The sequence below is a fragment of the Arachis stenosperma genome, chromosome 9 (genome assembly GCF_014773155.1).
Source record: "Arachis stenosperma cultivar V10309 chromosome 9, arast.V10309.gnm1.PFL2, whole genome shotgun sequence".
In the NCBI taxonomy this organism is placed as follows: domain Eukaryota; kingdom Viridiplantae; phylum Streptophyta; class Magnoliopsida; order Fabales; family Fabaceae; genus Arachis; species Arachis stenosperma.
The window spans coordinates 2,172,007-2,189,856 of NC_080385.1; the positions used below are offsets into that span (position 1 = coordinate 2,172,007).

A 17,850-nucleotide genomic window follows, 5' to 3' on the forward strand; every position below is an offset into this window, starting at 1 on the left:
AAGTATTATTTTACATCCATTAGATCTATATAATTTTTTCTTCTCAAAATATATGTGATTTAAATTCCGATTGTGATTATATAACCTTTATTTTTATCATATTAGGTATTGTGACTGTCATAATAAATTATAAATATCATTTCATGGTGTGATTTTTTTCCTTAATACAACTTGAAATATTTCATTAATTAATGAAGTCTATATAACTTCATATATGTGATGCAACAATTTAAAATTATTTTAACATCAGATATATATAATTGGATCCGATCCGATCTGCACAGAAATATTTGAATGGAAGATTACTATTGCTTAAGAAAAATAAATAACTACCACTTTAATAATCCAGTAAATGTTAGTAAAATTAAAACATGCACTGTTTTAATTAATTTGCTTATGGTAAAGTGAAAAAGAAACGATACCACTCCTTTAATTTCCACAATGATGCCAAGTTGTTAGTTGCCATATACATCAAATTGTAAGACATAGGTTTCAAGCAACTAAGCATAATTAAATCGGTTTTGTGTAACTTTTAAGTCTGATATGTATTGTCTAACAAGTTAATTAATTAGATACAAGTTGGAATAATGTTGAGACAATAATAATGTTGGTGTGCTGAGTTTATATAAAGAGAACTGATGGTGTTATATATTAACGGTGAAAATTCAGATACAGTCAACTTCACGTAAAGTTAATAATTGAGAGTTATTAGATGAAAATTTAGTCAAATAAGTCAAATAATCTAACGGCTTTAATTATCAACTTCACGTGAAGTCAACTGCACCTGAGTTTTCACTTATATTAATATATATAATAATATTTTAATATAAGTTTGAACACTATTTGTATTAATAGAATGCAAATACATGGGCAAGAAGATGGAATAAAGGTGAAAAGTGAGGAAGAAAAAAAGAAAGGAATGCCATGGATGCAAAAATGGAGAGTTTAGCTTTCGGCATAAAGCTAGCAGGATTTACTACATACATGAATGCCCAAATATGTGGAAACGTTGCTTTTGGAATTTATTTTACTTGATAGAGTAATTATTGATAGCCTTCTTTTTAAATTATTTTCTTAAGAAAAAAAAAAGTAAACATACATCTAAATTTAGATTGGATGCTTTAATTTTCAACAAAGTACCCAAAATGAATTGGTTCACTAATTTGTGATATAATAATATTTTTTATAATCTAATTATTTTATAATAAAATTTATTAAAGATTAATTTATTAGAATATTGGAACTTTTATTAAAAATTATATAAAATAACTAATTTGTTTGACAAGAATAAATTTTAAAATTTGTTATAATAATAAAAAAAATTTGAAAATTAAAACTTCTGATTTAAAATTAGTAAAAAAATTGAATGTGCATTTAATTTGTAATTTTATTTTTAGTATTTTATGATTTTAGGATTTATAAAGTAAAAAATAATAAAAATAATAAAATTCTAGTTTTTTCTCTCGTATTTTTTCCCTTAAATTTTTTAAAACAACAAAACACAAGATAAAAATAAATAATAAAATACAACCCAATTGAAGTACCCATAAATGTTTATTAATTACAAGAAAAAAACTATCCTTCAAATTCCTAAATAAGAAAAAGGTCTGCATTTATTGTTATAAAAGCATAAACCTTTATTTATTTATTTATTGGTTTAGATATTGAAAAAGTAGTTAGGATGATCACTCAAAAGGATATAAATAGACAACAAAAAAGGATATAATTAACAGTTTAATTTTGATAGGTTTAAAAATTTGTTATTTTTGTCTATGTAACAATATACTATTAGTTGTATATGTTAAACTCTTTTACTTTGATAGTATATAAAAAAAAAGTAATAATGATAATTTTTTCACAACCTTTTGATCTTATAAAGCCTATGAATGTATTTTGGAGGATGTTAACTTTTTTCTAAAATTAAACCTACAGATTATAAAAATCAAACATAATGATAGGCATTTGTCCACAAAGTTAATGACAGCATTCACACATTTTCCAATTTTTTGTTTTCCAACCAAAATGTCGATAGTAGTCCTGAGTTGCTCCAACAATCAACTGACTAATCTATTTAAATAAATATAAAAATAAATAAATTTGGTCTTATATATACATTAATTTACTCAAATAATCAATATATTAATTGTATGTGTTGACATTTTAATTAAAGTGATAAATAAATTTTTAGAAATTTACATTTCAAGGATATTAATCTCGAAAAAAAATACTAACCAAATTTTTAACGATAACAAATATATATAAGCTTTCAACAAATTATTGGTATTTTTTGTTTGGAGATTAATTTATCAAAAATATAAATTATTAAAGATTTATTTGTCACTTAATTCTTTTAATTATTATTTTCTTCGCATTAATAAACATATTTTTGGTACAAGCAGCGATAAAAATTTATCTATGGAATATGAACACTTCGCTGAGTTATCATATTCACTTATTGAATATATTTTGGACACTATATTCATTAACACTTGTCTAATATTCTTAAAATACATTTGAATATATTTAAATATTATCACGTGCTAACATGTCTAATCTTATTTTTAATATATATTTATTAAAATAAAAAATATTTTAAATATTTTTATATAATTAAAATAAAATATTAAAAATAATTTAAAAATTAAATTAATTTATATTTAATATCAATAAAATATTAAAATATTATTATAATTAATCTAAAAAATATTTTATATTTTATATATATGTATTTTTATTATCTTATAAAATTTGAAACCGTATCTAGTGTTTGTCAGTGTTCGTATCCATGCATTATTATACAAATTTATACATAAGGCAACAAAAAATATGATTAAATGAAATGACCAAGTTACCCCTACATTAGAGCACAAGACAGACACACGCCAAGTCTTTTCTCTGCAATAGTGTGCATTGCATGCTGAAAATGTTTTCCCTCCCTCTCTCTATAAATACCCAACGCACCTCTCTCTCTTTCTTCAAACCAACCACACCCTCACTCACTGAGTCAGCGAGTCAGAGACTCAGAGTCCCTATCCACCAATGGGCGTGAATTCCACCACCACCGTCAACAAAATCCAATCGGGATTACCGATGTCAGTGGCATCTTCGCCGTTGGAGATCCACAACGTGCGGTTGCCGCCGCGGCGAAGCACCTCACAGAAGCTGAGGCAGAGGCTCTCCGACATATTCTTCCCGGACGATCCACTTCACCGGTTCAAGAACCAACCGTCATGGCTGGTGAAGCTCATGCTCGGTGTTCAGTGCATGTTCCCTATCTTCCAGTGGGGCCCAACCTATAACCTTTCCCTTTTTCGTTCTGACGTCATCTCTGGCCTCACCATTGCTAGTCTCGCCATTCCTCAGGTTGCTAGTCCTTCAATACTTCTTTTTCTTTTATTAAGAATCATTTTTTTATGGAAAAGTATAAGTAAATAATGAAAATACTAAATAATGTGAATAATGAATATATCGGATGTGTGCAGATGGTTATTTTAATAATAAGATTTAGGTGGATAATTTGAAAGTATAGTGCGTTTTGATTTGATTGTTGGTTGTTTATATTGTTCAAAAAATTTATTAGGTACTTAGCATTATCTTTTTTTTATTTATTATTAAAAAATTTAAGATAAAAACTCAAATAGAGTCACGTGAATTTAATAGTTGAGAACGATCAAATTTATATGAAAATAGCTGCATATAAATTTTCACAAAAAAAAAATCAAATGTATTGATGTTAGTTCTTGTGAGCAGGGAATCAGCTATGCTAAGCTTGCAAACCTGCCACCTATTATTGGATTATGTGAGTATCCTCTGTTTAATTTCTTCATGCATGCATTGAGATCAACAAATTTTTAATGTGAATGTTATGAATATTATTGTTCAATGTTGATGCATGCAGATTCAAGTTTTGTGCCACCATTGATATATTCCCTGCTTGGAAGCTCTAAACATCTTGGTGTTGGTCCAGTCTCAATTGCATCTTTGGTGATGGGATCAATGTTAAGTGAAACAGTTTCTTATACACAAGATCCAATTCTTTATCTCAAATTGGCCTTCACTGCCACTTTCTTTGCTGGTGTCTTCCAATCTTCTTTGGGAATATTAAGGTATGCTTCCTTTTTTTTTAAATAAAATTTATGCACTAATGTATTGTTTAAGATGTATTAATCTCAGTGTCATGAATGGGAAGAAAAAGAATAATTTGAAAGTAATAGTAATGGTTGGTGGAAGTGGAATCAAATATTTTTGTTAATATATTAATAATTAATAATAAGTGACTCATTTTTTCATTGGTTAGAATAATTAATTTTTTAATTAAACAATTTTTTATGGTTGAAAACAGGTTAGGATTTGTGATTGATTTTCTGTCAAAGGCAACACTGGTAGGATTCATGGCTGGTGCAGCCATAATTGTATCTTTGCAGCAGCTGAAAGGGTTGCTTGGAATAGTGCACTTCACCAGCAAGATGCAAATAATTCCAGTATTAGCCTCGGTTTTCAAACAAAAAGACGAGGTATCTATTTTCATATTTCACATATCTTAGTCAATTTGTATTTACTACCGAATTAATTTATTCTCCAAAAAAAAAAAATTTGTTACTAAGGTTTAGGGTTTAATATTAGAGATATAAATATTTAAAATTTAACTGAAATTTAGTCAAAATTAAATTGAATATGATAAAATAATATTATATATATATTGGTTTGCAAAAACTTAAGCAAAAACGTTTAAATCCTCTTTGAATAAAGACGTTTTGTCTATTTAATAGATTATTATGTACTAAAATTTTGATATGTGCCATAAATTAAAAGTGTTATCTTTATTAAAAAGTGTTGTTATATTTTTAAAATTATTAATTTGACTCTAATATAAATTTTTTACTTTATTTAGAATTTAAATTTTTTAACAAAAATTTTATTAGAAAATTGTTTTATTTCGAAGAAAAATTTTTCCACCACCATGGACTTTTGAAACATTCTGAAAGCACTGGTTTGTGTTTCGGGGTGGTGGTGCACTGATTCTGTTTTAAGATAAGAATTAATTAACAATGTCATGAAATTGCTCGCCGAATGCAAGTATTTTTTATTATTATATTATAAAAGATTATAAATATATACTATATAGAATCGGATTCGAAAATTTAAAAAAAAAAAAAACAGAGTATCATTTCCTAATTCAATCATTAGTGGAACAGTAATGCAATCAGAAATCAGTCATCACTTTCAAATGGAAATAAAAAAGAAGGAAAAAGCTCAAAATAATAAATAATATTAAGTTTTTAAAATATTGAGTAAACTTTGTAGAGTTACCTACTTAAATTTCGATTATACTACATGTACACTAAAATCAGTCACCAGTATAAAATACATGTTGGAATACAAATATACATTAAAAATAAATTAAATTACACATATTTTATATACAAATATATTGGTAGCTGATTTTATTGATTGATTTTAGTGTACAAATATCATTTTTTATTAAAATTATATGAATCAAAATCAACCAACAAAAAGAAAGTCATTCCAAAATAAAAAGCAATTTAAAAAAAATAGATGAATTTACATATTTGTCCTTGTGATGATTGTGCAGTGGTCATGGCAAACTATTGTACTGGGATTTGGCTTCTTGGCCTTCCTCCTGATAACAAGACACATTGTAAGATTCTCTCTATATTGCATGCTTACATATTATTATATTAATATTATTGTTCTTTAATTGGGAAATTAATCTGCTTCTTAACATCTGAAAATTTTGATTGACTGTGACAGAGCTTAAGGAAGCCAAACTTATTCTGGGTTTCAGCAGCTGCTCCATTGGCATCAGTTATTCTTTCAACAATTTTAGTCTTTCTCCTAAGAAACAAGGCTCATGGAATTGCAATTGTAAGAAAATACACTATACATTGAGATATATTATTTGTACTCATTTTGTTTAGTATATCAAACTAAGAGGTTTTCTTCTGACTCAGTATACGAGACAAAATAAGTACACATAACATTTTTTTCTCTCGGTATAATAATTTTTCTTCTTAATAACTCTTTTATGTCTATTTTCATCCTACAGATTGGTGAATTGCCAAAAGGCCTTAATCCACCATCATCAAACATGTTATTCTTTAGTGGCCCTTATTTGGCTCTTGCTATCAAAACTGGAATTGTTACTGGGATCTTGTCTCTAACTGTAATATTTACTGAACCTAGAAACATTATTATTATTGTTCACATAATATTTTACATAGTCTTATTAGGATGGTGAACAAAGTGATTATTAACATATTCAATTATTACTTCTTTCAGGAAGGAATTGCAGTTGGAAGAACATTTGCTGCTCTTAAGAATTACCAGGTGGATGGAAACAAAGAAATGATGGCCATTGGTATCATGAACATAGCTGGCTCTTGTTCTTCATGCTATGTCACAACAGGTAATGATTCTTCTCTCACTTGTCCATGTTTACTAACATTGATTTCTAGACAAAAAGTGATTCTGTTTGATACAGTGACTATTGATTAGAATAAAAATTGAACTAACAAAATACATTCTTATTTGCAGGATCCTTTTCGCGATCGGCTGTTAACTATAATGCTGGAGCACAGACAGCAGTCTCAAATATAATCATGGCTTCAGCAGTTCTTGTGACTCTTCTGTTTCTAATGCCACTATTCTATTACACGCCAAACGTCGTCTTAGCAGCGATTATCATCACTGCTGTGATTGGCCTAATAGATTACCAAGCTTCATATAAGCTATGGAAGGTTGACAAGCTTGATTTCTTGGCCTGCATGTGCTCCTTTTTCGGAGTTCTGTTCATCTCAGTGCCTTTAGGCCTTAGTATTGCGGTATGCCAATAATTCATTGACCTGTTAGATATATTCCGTTTGATAAATTCATCCGAATTCTCATAGACACTGCCTTAATACAAATGAAAATGATAGATGTTTGGGAGAATTTGTCAAACATAGTACAATTTTCAACTATCAGCATTGCAATTTTTCAAGCAGTAATGCTATGTGATCAATGGCAACTAACTTTGTCAAAATCTTCATTCAGGTGGCAATATCAGTGTTCAAGATATTGCTTCATGTCTCAAGACCAAACACATTGGTGTTGGGGAATATACCAGGGACAACAATATTCCACAATGTAAACCAGTATAGAGAAGCTCTTAGAATCCCTTCATTCCTCATTTTGGCTGTTGAGTCTCCCATCTACTTTGCTAATTCAACTTACCTTCAAGAAAGGTTAGATAAGGAAATATGTATATTTTCATTGCTATTTTGTGAGTTTATTCTACATGATTCCAAATGATCCAGAACATTTCTTGCTACAGGATTTTGAGATGGGTTAGAGAAGAGGAAGAGCATATCAAAGCAAACAATGGAAGTAAATTGGAGTGCATAATTTTGGACATGACAGGTAAATATTTCATTTTACTTGCAAAATTTACCTTTAAATTTTGTTGGGTGTTTACTTTTAGATGTTCAAATAACTTCACCTTACAGAATAATTTGTTAATCAAGCTTTTGAATAATTCTACTTAACAATATTTTTATTTATTTTGCAGCTGTGACAGCCATAGACACAAGTGGGATAGACACTTTATGTGAACTTAGAAAGATGCTGGAGAAAAGATCACTTCAGGTATAGATACTAATTTGCAACACATTCAAAGGCCTAAAAGAATTGTCTCAATTTGTTATTATTATTTTTTTTCCCAATAACCTTTTAACATTTCATAATTTGTTCAATGCAGCTGGTGTTGGCAAATCCAGTTGGAAGTGTGATGGAAAAGTTGCATCAATCAAACATTTTGGATTCCTTTGGTTTGAAAGGAGTGTATCTCACAGTTGCTGAAGCTGTGGCTGACATTTCATCCTCTTGGAAAGCACAACCTTGATGATTTACCTTAAAAAAATGAATTCATAGGACACAACAAGAAAGAGACGTTACAACTAACATCTTTCTCCAACTTTTGGCCTAACCCTTCGGAAGTTTAATTTTGCCTACTTGAGAGAGAGTTCATGGAACATTTAAGGCCTAGTTTCGTTCTAAGAGGGTCCTTTTACCAACTATTTTTGCTTTTTGTCCATTTTTATCTTTTGCTAGAGGCAAAAAGAATCAAAGCGAGATATGTTTTGATGACTTTATTCCTGCGGATATTTTAATGAAAGAACCAACAAAGAATTGGAGACTTGGTATTTGACTCTTCCACCAAACTTTTTGAGTCACAATATTGTTGCTTGATGTGACTATATTCTTTCTTTTCCCTACCACAACTCAAATTCAAGTTCAAAGTCAGAGCTACTAGACTAGTATTCATTCGCCGGCAATAATCCTACTCTCGTCGCCGTGAACGGACTAGTCGTGAGAGGTTGGAACAATTAGCACGAGATCATAAGTTCAAATCTGATTCCTTTCGATGTACTAATGTCTGATGCCAATGTGCATTATAAATCACATGCCAAACATATGAGAAAGTGATTATCAGAAGAGGGAAAGAGGCAACACCATGGAGTTCAAACGTGGATACTGGATATGATGTGTTTTGGTTAAAGAATGAACAAACAATAGAAAGCAACTCCTATATCCTCCCATGGTGTAGATCTAACAAGCACTATAATTTCGATATTTGATCTTTGGATGATCGATTATGATATCTCGACACCCAATACAGGCATGTTTGATTCAGTTGATTTGGATCTTCCAAAGGGCGGTTATAAAAGTAAGAAGTGATAGATCAATCACCTGAATAACTATCAAAATCCCATCAAAATCATCCAAGGGTAATAATTCTTCACTTTCTCACTTTAGAGAAAGATAATCTCCGCGTGGAGGTTGTTATGAGAACTCGGTCTGTCCACATTCCACAACCGATTTCTGATGAAGTGTTTCATGCAGTGCTAAAAGCAATGAGCTGGGAGATCTTGATGACCTTGACCTGCATATATATTCTTCTCTACACAGTGCTTTTATTATTATTTAGAATCTAGGTGTCAAACACTGTCTCTTTGAACCATTTAAGTATGAGATGTTTAGATTTCTTTCTAAAATCTATTTGGAATGTTATAATGCTATTGTAACCTGGAAGCCACAAAGTAACAATGTTACAATTGCTCTAATGTTCACCCTCTATTTGACACATGATTTCACAATAATCAAACTTGAAAAAAAAAACAAAAAGAAAAAGGGGATAACATTGTGAGCCTAAAACTTTATCCATCTTGTTCTCGTGGATATTCAAATTTTTCGAATTCCCAGTTATTCCCTCCATTCCTTTGTATCTTGTGCTTTTATTTTTTAGTACATCTTTAGATTAATATATCTAAAGAATTGCAAAAGTCTCCAAATAAAGAGGAAAGGAGGGAGCATCACAATTATAAAACTATAACTACTCTAAGAGATTCATTCTGCATTCTCATATAACAACTCCATTAAAAGTAATGGCACATTTAACATATATTTGCAAGATTGAAACAGGTCTCAGAACTCATAAACAGGGTGACACGAATAAAAGCCCTATCGACTAAACACATCACCTCACCTTAACTGAAACTAAAAAAAAAGGGGGGGGGGGGGGGGGGGGGGAGAAACAAGAACTTACATTACGGATTTCAGAATTTTCTGAAGAATGATGTACCTATACTCATTGGTTATCTAGGTTTGAACTCTCTGTGGCAACTAAAGAATAGAAATGAAATGAAGATCCTTCAGTGGCATGATAGAAATATGAACTTTGCAGGGCTTAATCTTGCTGATTGCCAGATGTATAGAAACAAAAGCTGTCACGATCATGTGATGTAACTCCTCTCTTAAATTCATTACTCAAGTAACTTCAGCTAATCAAACATCTGCAATGAATGTATGAATCAAATTAAAGGACTAGCCAACCAATTAAAACAAAAAAAAAGTATAAGAAAAAAGAAAATTCATAATTAACAAATGGTGTCCACAGATAAACAGATCTTCAAATCGCACATGCTCAGTTAATCAGCAAAGAAACATAGTTTAGAGAGGAAGCTTACTTGAACGATATCGTGTTATAGGTATCTCCCGGAGTTCACGCCTGATGCACAGATATTCACCTAGTAAAGCCATTGCTGCAAGTCCCGTACCATTCACAATCCACCATGTTATAGAAGAGGGCCAGCCTCCATATACAATGCATATGAAAAGATGAATGATGTAGAGAGTGGCTGAAAAATCCAAGCACTTTTTTGCTCTTTCAATCAAATAAAGCATATATATGGCCCTGCTTTAAACAATAGTGATGTAACTTGTAAGTAACACATAAATCGACTACTTTATAGCTAACAAATGCCTCCCTTGTTTCCCTCTTACTGCACAAAATAATCACCAAAAAGAAAGCAAGAAATTCACCTACGTGAATAAAAGATATGAGAACAAACATTTTCAAAAATCCAGCTTTAATTATGCTGAGTTTCTGACTCAGCAATAATTTGAATAAAGATAAAAGATATATATAAAATTGAATCCAACCTTGATATTTGCAAATGAGTAAACTACAATCCAAATATTTGGAGCTACAAGCAGAGAGTGATAAATCATAACACAACCATAAATGAACATGATGTGCTATCAATAACGGCTAATTACAAATTCGAGCATCAAAATATATATAAACTGTTTAGTGCCATTATGATGGAGCAGAACAATTACCCTGCAACTGAGCTGATCAGACTCGCAGCAATAACACACCAACCGGTAACCGTGGAGGTAGTGATGGTAGCATAGTCAAAGAAATACACTAGGCTCAGCCGAGACACGCGAGTTCCAACAAGCAAGGACAATAAGATTCCCAGAGTTATATAGTACAAGCATTGCAGACACACAATCTGAGCAACAATGAGCCAAGGATCCCATACCACCGCACCATAGAACATGGTGCTTGTTTGAATAAGCTTATTTTTGTTTCAAAACAATTAACAATAAGAAGAATAATAACAACAACTACTACTACTCAGAAAACCTTTCAAAAAAAAATCCTCCAAAAAAAATGCCAACAATTCCTTAAGCAAATCAAAACCCCAAAATTCTCAAACTTTCTCTGCTTAAGCCATCACCCAGACATACACAATTGCTCAAAACTCAACAATTGAACCCAAACCAGTCGTCATTCATCAGAACTTATCATACACCATTTCTCCGAAATCAGCTCAGAACCCTCAAATCAAGGTTGCCACGTTGAAATGGTGCTCCCGTTCGCACTCAGATCTGGATGCTGAAAACTGTTACAACGAAAAAATAAAAGATAAAAAGACAAAACCAAAAAGAGAAACCCTAATTTAAAACAGTTTGCGATAAACGAGAATTGCACGGAATTGAAAACACGAATGGGATGAAGATTCATACTTTGTTGCAGGAATCGAATGAAGAAGAAGATATGTAGATTCGGACTTTTGCGAGGATTCACCGGAAAAAATTCGGTTATTTTGTAATATGAAAATGGAGGAGAGAGAATTGTGAGTGGCTTTTGGTTTCTCCGGCGATGGCGAGAGATCAGAGTTTTGGAGAAGAAACTGCAGATATGAGGGAATAAGCGTAACGTGAAGTTCTGAAACAATGTGTCGTTTTGGTTCGATAATTCGTCGTTTTGGGGTACTTGTGTTTTCTAATTATGCCAAATTCCATTTAACCATGAAAGAAAAAGAAAAATAAAAAAAGGAAGCTGAATTCTCTGTTAATTGTTTAGTAAAAGGTATTTCAAGCTAAACTCTTTGTTAATTTAATCTAATTACTAGGTTATCAACTATTTTACTCTAAGTTATAAGTTATTTAAAAATGAAATAAATATTTTCTTTTTAATAACAGTGTGTATTTTCTTAAGTTGAATTTCTTTAAAAAAAAAAAGAAAGAAAATCGACCCCTTTGAATAGAATTTTCCCAGCCTTGAGATTTGTCTTTCAAAATTTAACACAACTATCTACATGGAGTTTAAAATTAAATTTAAGATTCTTAATTAAGATAACGTAGACCAAATAATATGTATCAAATTAACTTTTATAAGTAAATAAAACACAGAATCCTTGCATCCAAATGACCGCATAGCGCAGTGGATTAGCGCGTTTGACTTCGGATCAAAAGGTCGTGGGTTCGACTCCCACTGTGGTCGCTTCTTTTATATTGTTACTCTTCTTTTTTAACAGTTCCTCTAAGTGTGATCCTATCCTCTTTTATATTGTTGCTCTTCTTTTTTAACAGTTACTATTCGTCTATTCCTATTCCTATTATTTCTCTCTGTGTGATCCTATCCACCCTTTCTTTCGTTGTCTCTGGTTACTTCTACAAATACATTCAATAATACTCAGTAAGAAATAAAGAGTGCAACTCAGTTTCCACTTTTCCCGCATTCAACTCAACTAATAACTACACTCCAAAAACAACACTACACAAGATTTGTCTAATATGAAAAGCAATCTACCTAAACAGCCAAAAGAATCATCAGAAGCATCCATACCATACACCATTCTCACAAAAACTGACTGTTTAGAAATCTCCTTAATATGGTAAAAAAAGTTTGGAGGTGTTCAGGTAATCAGGTTCTCTATCTGATCATTGGGAATTAGTCTTTCTTTTTCTGCTACTCTTTCTAGCACTAACAGTGACCTTCTTTTCACCTTCATCCTTTGGCACTTGCTCATCTCCAGTAGCAACGTTACTTTCCTTTTCAGCCTTTGACGTTCGCTTATTCACAGTAGGGACCTTGCTTTCACCTTCATCTTTCGACGGTTGCTTATTCAGAGTGGCAACCCTGCTCTTCAACAGCAATATCTGACCCTTGCTTAAAGCCAATTGCTCCTGAAATTTCTTCCCTTTGTTCTCCAGGTTATCTCTTTCTATGCCAAGTTTCTTGATGAGGGATTGGGCGTCTTTCATGTTCTCTTCGGCCACTTTGGATGCATTTCTTTGCTCCTGAAGGGACTTGATAAGCGTCTCTTTCTCGTTTTCAAGGCTAGAAATGATGGAATTAGCCCTCTCTAGTTGCTTGTTGAGGACCATTGCCTTTTGGTTGACTTCCTCTAATGAAGTTGTTACCTGCACCAGGTCCACCTCAAGAAATCTTCGTGCCTCTTTTTCATTTGAGGCTTGCTTCTCCAAAGCCTCTATTTCTTTGTTCAAAGAAGCAACTAGCTTTTTCTCTTCTTTCAAATCCTCGATGGTGGTCTCAGCTCTCTTGTAGATTTCAGTCACTTGTCGTTCTAGGCTTTCACGGTTTTCAAGAGCAGATGCCAGTTCCTGGGACTTACTTTGCAGCTCTGCTTGTGTTTTCTTCAAATGTTCCATCGTCTTTCTAAGCTCATTGGTTAGCATTTGGATCTCTTGTGTTGCTTTCTCGAGGTTCCTCTGTAGTGACTCGTCAACTTCAGTGAGTTCAGATGAAAGGTTTGACACCTCAGCCTCAAGTCTTTTTTGCAATTTGTTTGACTCATTCAGTTGTTTCTCCAATACTGAAGCCTCTTCTCTCGATTTTTCAAGATCCGCTTGCGTGGTTTGTAGTTCAGACTGCAGACTGTTAACTTTCTCAGATTCTTTCTCCAAAGACTCCTTTAAATGTTGTCTTTCTAGAGATAAATTGGCAATGTCAAGCTGGTTTGCGGTTGCTGTATCGGACACAAGTTGAAGCTGTTCCTTTAGCTGATGAAGCTCCTCCTCTCTTTCTCTTAAAAGCTTCGCAGCCTTATTTTCGGAAGTATCAGAAGTAAACTTTAGGTCGTTATATGCCTTCTCCATGTCAACATACTTCCTCCTTGAATCATCATTCTCATGAGTTAAGGCACTAACTTTTGAATTAAGTTCATTTGCCAAAGAATCCTTAGCTTCTAGTTCCTTTCGGCTTTTCAGCAGTTCATCATTCAACTCTTGAATCTGCAGTTGAGCATTGGATAAGTCATCCTTAGTTTTCGCGTAGGTCGAAGTCAAATTCATCAATTCTGACTCCTTTTCTGCAAGGGTCAACACAAGATTCTGAAGACCAGCTTCTTTTTCCTTGAGGTCTGAATTCAGCATATTAATTCTCTGCTCTAAAGTTTCAGTTGAGTCCACCTTTTCTTTCAACTTCTCTTCTAGGTCCTTTTTCTCTGCACTAGTCTTCGAAAGCATAGTTTCAAGGCTGTCAATTTGAAGCTTCAGCTCCTCAACCAATTTTTTCTCACCCTTTACCTCTTGTCCCAACAGGATGATGGTACTTTCTGCAGAACTAAGTTTACTTATCAAAGCTTGCTCCTCCTTCTTTGCTTTCCCAAGTTGCTTGGTTCGTTCCTCCTCTTCCTCCAGTAACTTGAATTCGTAGGTATTCTTCAAAGACACAATCAGTTCTTCCTTCTCCTTCAGTTTGCTGTTCATCTGTGCATATTAAGAAGCAAAATATATGGCTTAGAAACTCATAAACTGAACTAAAACACATCCTAATAGCGATTTAACCGAAATATAAGCAAATTAGTTGAAAAAAAAAACTAACAATGTTTCTTCCATTAATAAGAAAAAGAAGGAAATGAAATCTTGGGGAAAATGCCACATCCTCTTATTTACATGTTTGCGGCATAAATACGAAAGCTTAGATAATACAAATATAGAAATTAGGCAAATTAAAAAATGGTTCAGCCATCTACATCCATGTATGAGAAAGAGGTTAATTCTATCATGAACTGCATACAACATCATAATTCACAATACAACTTTTGATTTAAAAAAAAAAAAGCAGAACACTACACTTCAAGTTTTGCATTGACAAAGCTGCATACTCTATCATGTTACAACTTTTAAGGACAATGTTGCAAACCCATCCTCAGAAACATACTCACAATTTCATCCCTCTCACTCGTGTCAAACAATTCCCTGAGGTAATTACAACTCAATAATTTTATACATCCCAATTAACTATTTTGACACTACCCCAATATCAATCCTTATCCACCAGGGGAATTCCCCATGTCCTATTATAGAAACATATATCTCACATATCTTCCATATCATGGTATTAGTTACATTCAAAATTCAAATCTATCACAAAGTAAAGGTTTAAAGAAGCTCACCAGATGTATTATTTCAAAAGCAGTTGTCTTTTCTTTCTTCGTCGCAGCATAGAGAGCAGCGAGAACACCCGAAGAAAGTATTCCGATTATATTCAAGAAAGCCACAACTGAATAGGATAGTGGTTTGTCGTTGCCAGGTGCTGTCTGTTGATAGAAGCTACGCAGTTTAGAAAATCTTGAACTATCCCAATGACAAAAAACCATAGCTAACAATTTACTATTCTCAATTTGTATCAAGAGCTTAAGTCACCTCTTCCTTCTGGATGTTCTCTAGTGTATTCCCCTCATCGTTTTCTTCTAAAATGTGAAACAACAAATATGCAAAATATAAGAATCCAACACGTTATGAAAAGATTAAAATGTAAAAATGATATATCCGCAATTGACATAAAAATAACTCAAGTCCTTGCAAGGAATCTACATCTACATACAATACACACTATGAAGCAAGGACCAAAATTGTGCTTGATAATGCACGCTAGGGTTCCATAAAAGAAAGATGGAAAATGCTTTACATGGACACATAAACTCAAATTAACAAATCTATCTGCTAATACAGCACAAATCACAAGCATAAAAGATGAAATCAATGAACAAATCAGCTATGGTCTACGGTGTGTGCTAAAAGCTGAAATGTGAAAAGCCAACTTTACATTACTTCCTCAAGTTAAAAAAAGAACGTAAAAATTATATTCAACAAGATCTTCTTCTCCTAAGCCAAGAACATTTCACCTTATCCAAGAACTGCAAATTTTCCTTCAGTACATAAGGTAAATGTTAAATAAAATATAAATAAATATATCAAGATTCCTCGCAATTGGCGTTATTAGATGACAATGATGAATGATGATTATCTACGAAGCTCGAAAGATGATACGAATGGTGAATGAAAGGATAAAGAAAAAGTAAGTTACCAAGAGCTGTGGCCTTGAAACGAAGAAGGGGAAGAACCGAGATTCCCATGAAGAAAAGCGTCCTCCTATTCGTGCATGAAACGACACCGTTTTGGTCTTGGTTTTGGCGCAAGCAGCACGATGCTCTGAACTTTGACTTGGAAGCGTGTGAATTTCTTGCCGAAGAAGAAGAAGAAGAGCGTAACGGCAAGGGTGGTAGTGGAGAATGCAAGAAGCTCCCCGCCACAAACCCCATGGCTGGTTTCTTGGATGCGTCTTTCTTCTAGAAGCTAACTAACTCAGAACTCAGAACTCAGAACTCGGAAGAAAGAAGCAAGAAGCGATCACGTTTTCTCTCAAGTATGAATCAGAATCAGTTATTTAGTTACCATGCTTCTTAATCAGTTCTCTAATCTTATATATATACACACTTTAATAAATAAATATCTTACCAATTTAGTTTTTTTTTTTTTTTTTTTTTTTTTTTTTTTAGTACAAAGGTATTTAGCTGAAGACTCCTCTCTCTATAAAATCTTCGTCTAGTCGGATAAGATTTATTCAAATTATTATGTGAGTATAAGAAATTAATATAAAAATATTTAATTATATAATATTTTAAATTACGATACAATAAAAATATTTTTAAACATCTATAATTGTGTGCTACTATCTCTTAAGTGGAATCAATAGATATTGAAGATCAGTCTTTTTAAGTAGTAAAAATAGAATCTACAATATAAAAATGGTCATGATTTACTTAACAAATTCTTGTTAAATTCAATTATATCTGTTTAGTATAAAAAATAGTCTTATTTTTTATTTTGGTAGGTTGGTTGAGATTTGTAATTGACTTATTAAATGCATTCAAAAACAATAGTTTATTAGTTTCTCTAGTCAATAAAAGTTCTTTCTATTTGTACACGTTGCAACTGTTCCTTCTTTATTCTCTATTCTTCTTTCTTACTTCTCTCAAGCAATTTATTTTGAGTTTCTATAATAAAATAGAAGGCACTAATTTCCACACATGATAAATAACACAATAATTCTTATCTAAGTGAAACAAAAATGCTGAAAAAAAAATATTACATATATACAAAAAATTAATTATTAACTTAATTTATTTTTAAATATATAATTTATATAAATAACTAATTTACTAACTAATTCATACTTATGTGTAGCATAATCGTAATTGAAATTAATAATGCTCATAGTTCTGTTTTTTGGTACATTTTTAGTGTGTGTCCAAAGATTTAGATGCTTCAAATCAAATGGTACTTTTTACGGTATAAAGAGGAAGCCAAAAATAAAATCCTAAGGTCAATATTTTACCGCAAAGTATATATAATTTCTCATCACTACTTGTATGAAATTGGATTTTGTTACAAACTTTCAATTTTGAATTTTTCACGTGCCCTAATTGGGATCATCATTCTTTTATATATAGTTTTGGCCATTGAAAACAGGACAAGTAAGCACATTGGCTTGGATAGCTTTATCCTTAATCCGTGAAGGTTGTGATGCCACCTCATATGCCAAAATGTTTTATGTAATACCACAGCATTATAAATACATTAAAAAATAATAGTTCATATAAAATATAAGGCATATTCTCACGTGCAATTGTGTTTATGTAAAATTGATAGTTAAAAATTATTAGATAATTTAATAAATTTAATTAAATTATTATTTAATAATTATTGACTATCAATTTCTATAAAAATAACTACATGCCAGTTTCTACTAAAATATAATCACTTTGTTTTCAACATATTTTTCCTTCACATATTGTTTTTTAATCGTTTTTTTATATATAAACAGTATATTAAAAGAAGCTTAACCTCGCTCTGATCTAAATACTAAGATTTAGAGTTTGTTAACTTCATGAAGAAATGTAATGGTAA

At 31.8% G+C, this 17,850-nt stretch overlaps 3 protein-coding genes and 1 non-coding gene across 5 annotated transcripts; 2 read left to right on the forward strand and 2 right to left on the reverse strand.

Moving 5' to 3' along the window:
• Nucleotides 1-2,995: 2,995 nt before the first annotated feature.
• On the forward strand, nucleotides 2,996-8,208 carry LOC130950689 (probable sulfate transporter 3.4). Its single transcript, XM_057879249.1, has 13 exons — nucleotides 2,996-3,363; nucleotides 3,751-3,799; nucleotides 3,899-4,106; nucleotides 4,343-4,514; nucleotides 5,594-5,659; nucleotides 5,773-5,886; nucleotides 6,068-6,184; nucleotides 6,301-6,427; nucleotides 6,556-6,842; nucleotides 7,054-7,244; nucleotides 7,334-7,419; nucleotides 7,568-7,644; nucleotides 7,757-8,208. The coding sequence occupies exons 1-13, from the start codon at nucleotides 3,040-3,042 to the stop codon at nucleotides 7,898-7,900; spliced, it is 1,962 nt and encodes a 653-aa protein (XP_057735232.1). The 5' UTR covers nucleotides 2,996-3,039; the 3' UTR covers nucleotides 7,901-8,208.
• Nucleotides 8,209-9,350: 1,142 nt separating this feature from the next.
• LOC130950692 (uncharacterized) lies at nucleotides 9,351-11,632 on the reverse strand. Its single transcript, XM_057879250.1, has 4 exons — nucleotides 11,374-11,632; nucleotides 10,681-11,249; nucleotides 10,026-10,252; nucleotides 9,351-9,851 (listed from the first exon to the last, which is right to left on the reverse strand). Exons 2-4 carry the CDS (start codon nucleotides 10,902-10,904, stop codon nucleotides 9,844-9,846), a joined length of 459 nt encoding a protein of 152 aa, XP_057735233.1. The 5' UTR covers nucleotides 10,905-11,249; nucleotides 11,374-11,632; the 3' UTR covers nucleotides 9,351-9,843.
• Nucleotides 11,633-12,059: 427 nt separating this feature from the next.
• Nucleotides 12,060-12,133, forward strand: TRNAR-UCG (transfer RNA arginine (anticodon UCG)). The gene has a single exon. It is a non-coding gene; the product is annotated as a tRNA-Arg (tRNA).
• A 197-nt stretch (nucleotides 12,134-12,330) lies between these two features.
• On the reverse strand, nucleotides 12,331-16,337 carry LOC130947316 (MAR-binding filament-like protein 1-1). Of its 2 annotated transcripts, none has more exons than XM_057875984.1 (4): nucleotides 15,968-16,337; nucleotides 15,304-15,347; nucleotides 15,054-15,197; nucleotides 12,331-14,364 (listed from the first exon to the last, which is right to left on the reverse strand). In XM_057875984.1, exons 1-4 carry the CDS (start codon nucleotides 16,200-16,202, stop codon nucleotides 12,574-12,576), a joined length of 2,214 nt encoding a protein of 737 aa, XP_057731967.1. In that variant the 5' UTR covers nucleotides 16,203-16,337; the 3' UTR covers nucleotides 12,331-12,573. The 2 variants fall into 2 exon arrangements, with proteins under 2 accessions (XP_057731967.1, XP_057731966.1); XM_057875983.1 differs by having other exon boundaries at nucleotides 15,304-15,350.
• Between the last annotated feature and the right edge of the window lie 1,513 nt (nucleotides 16,338-17,850).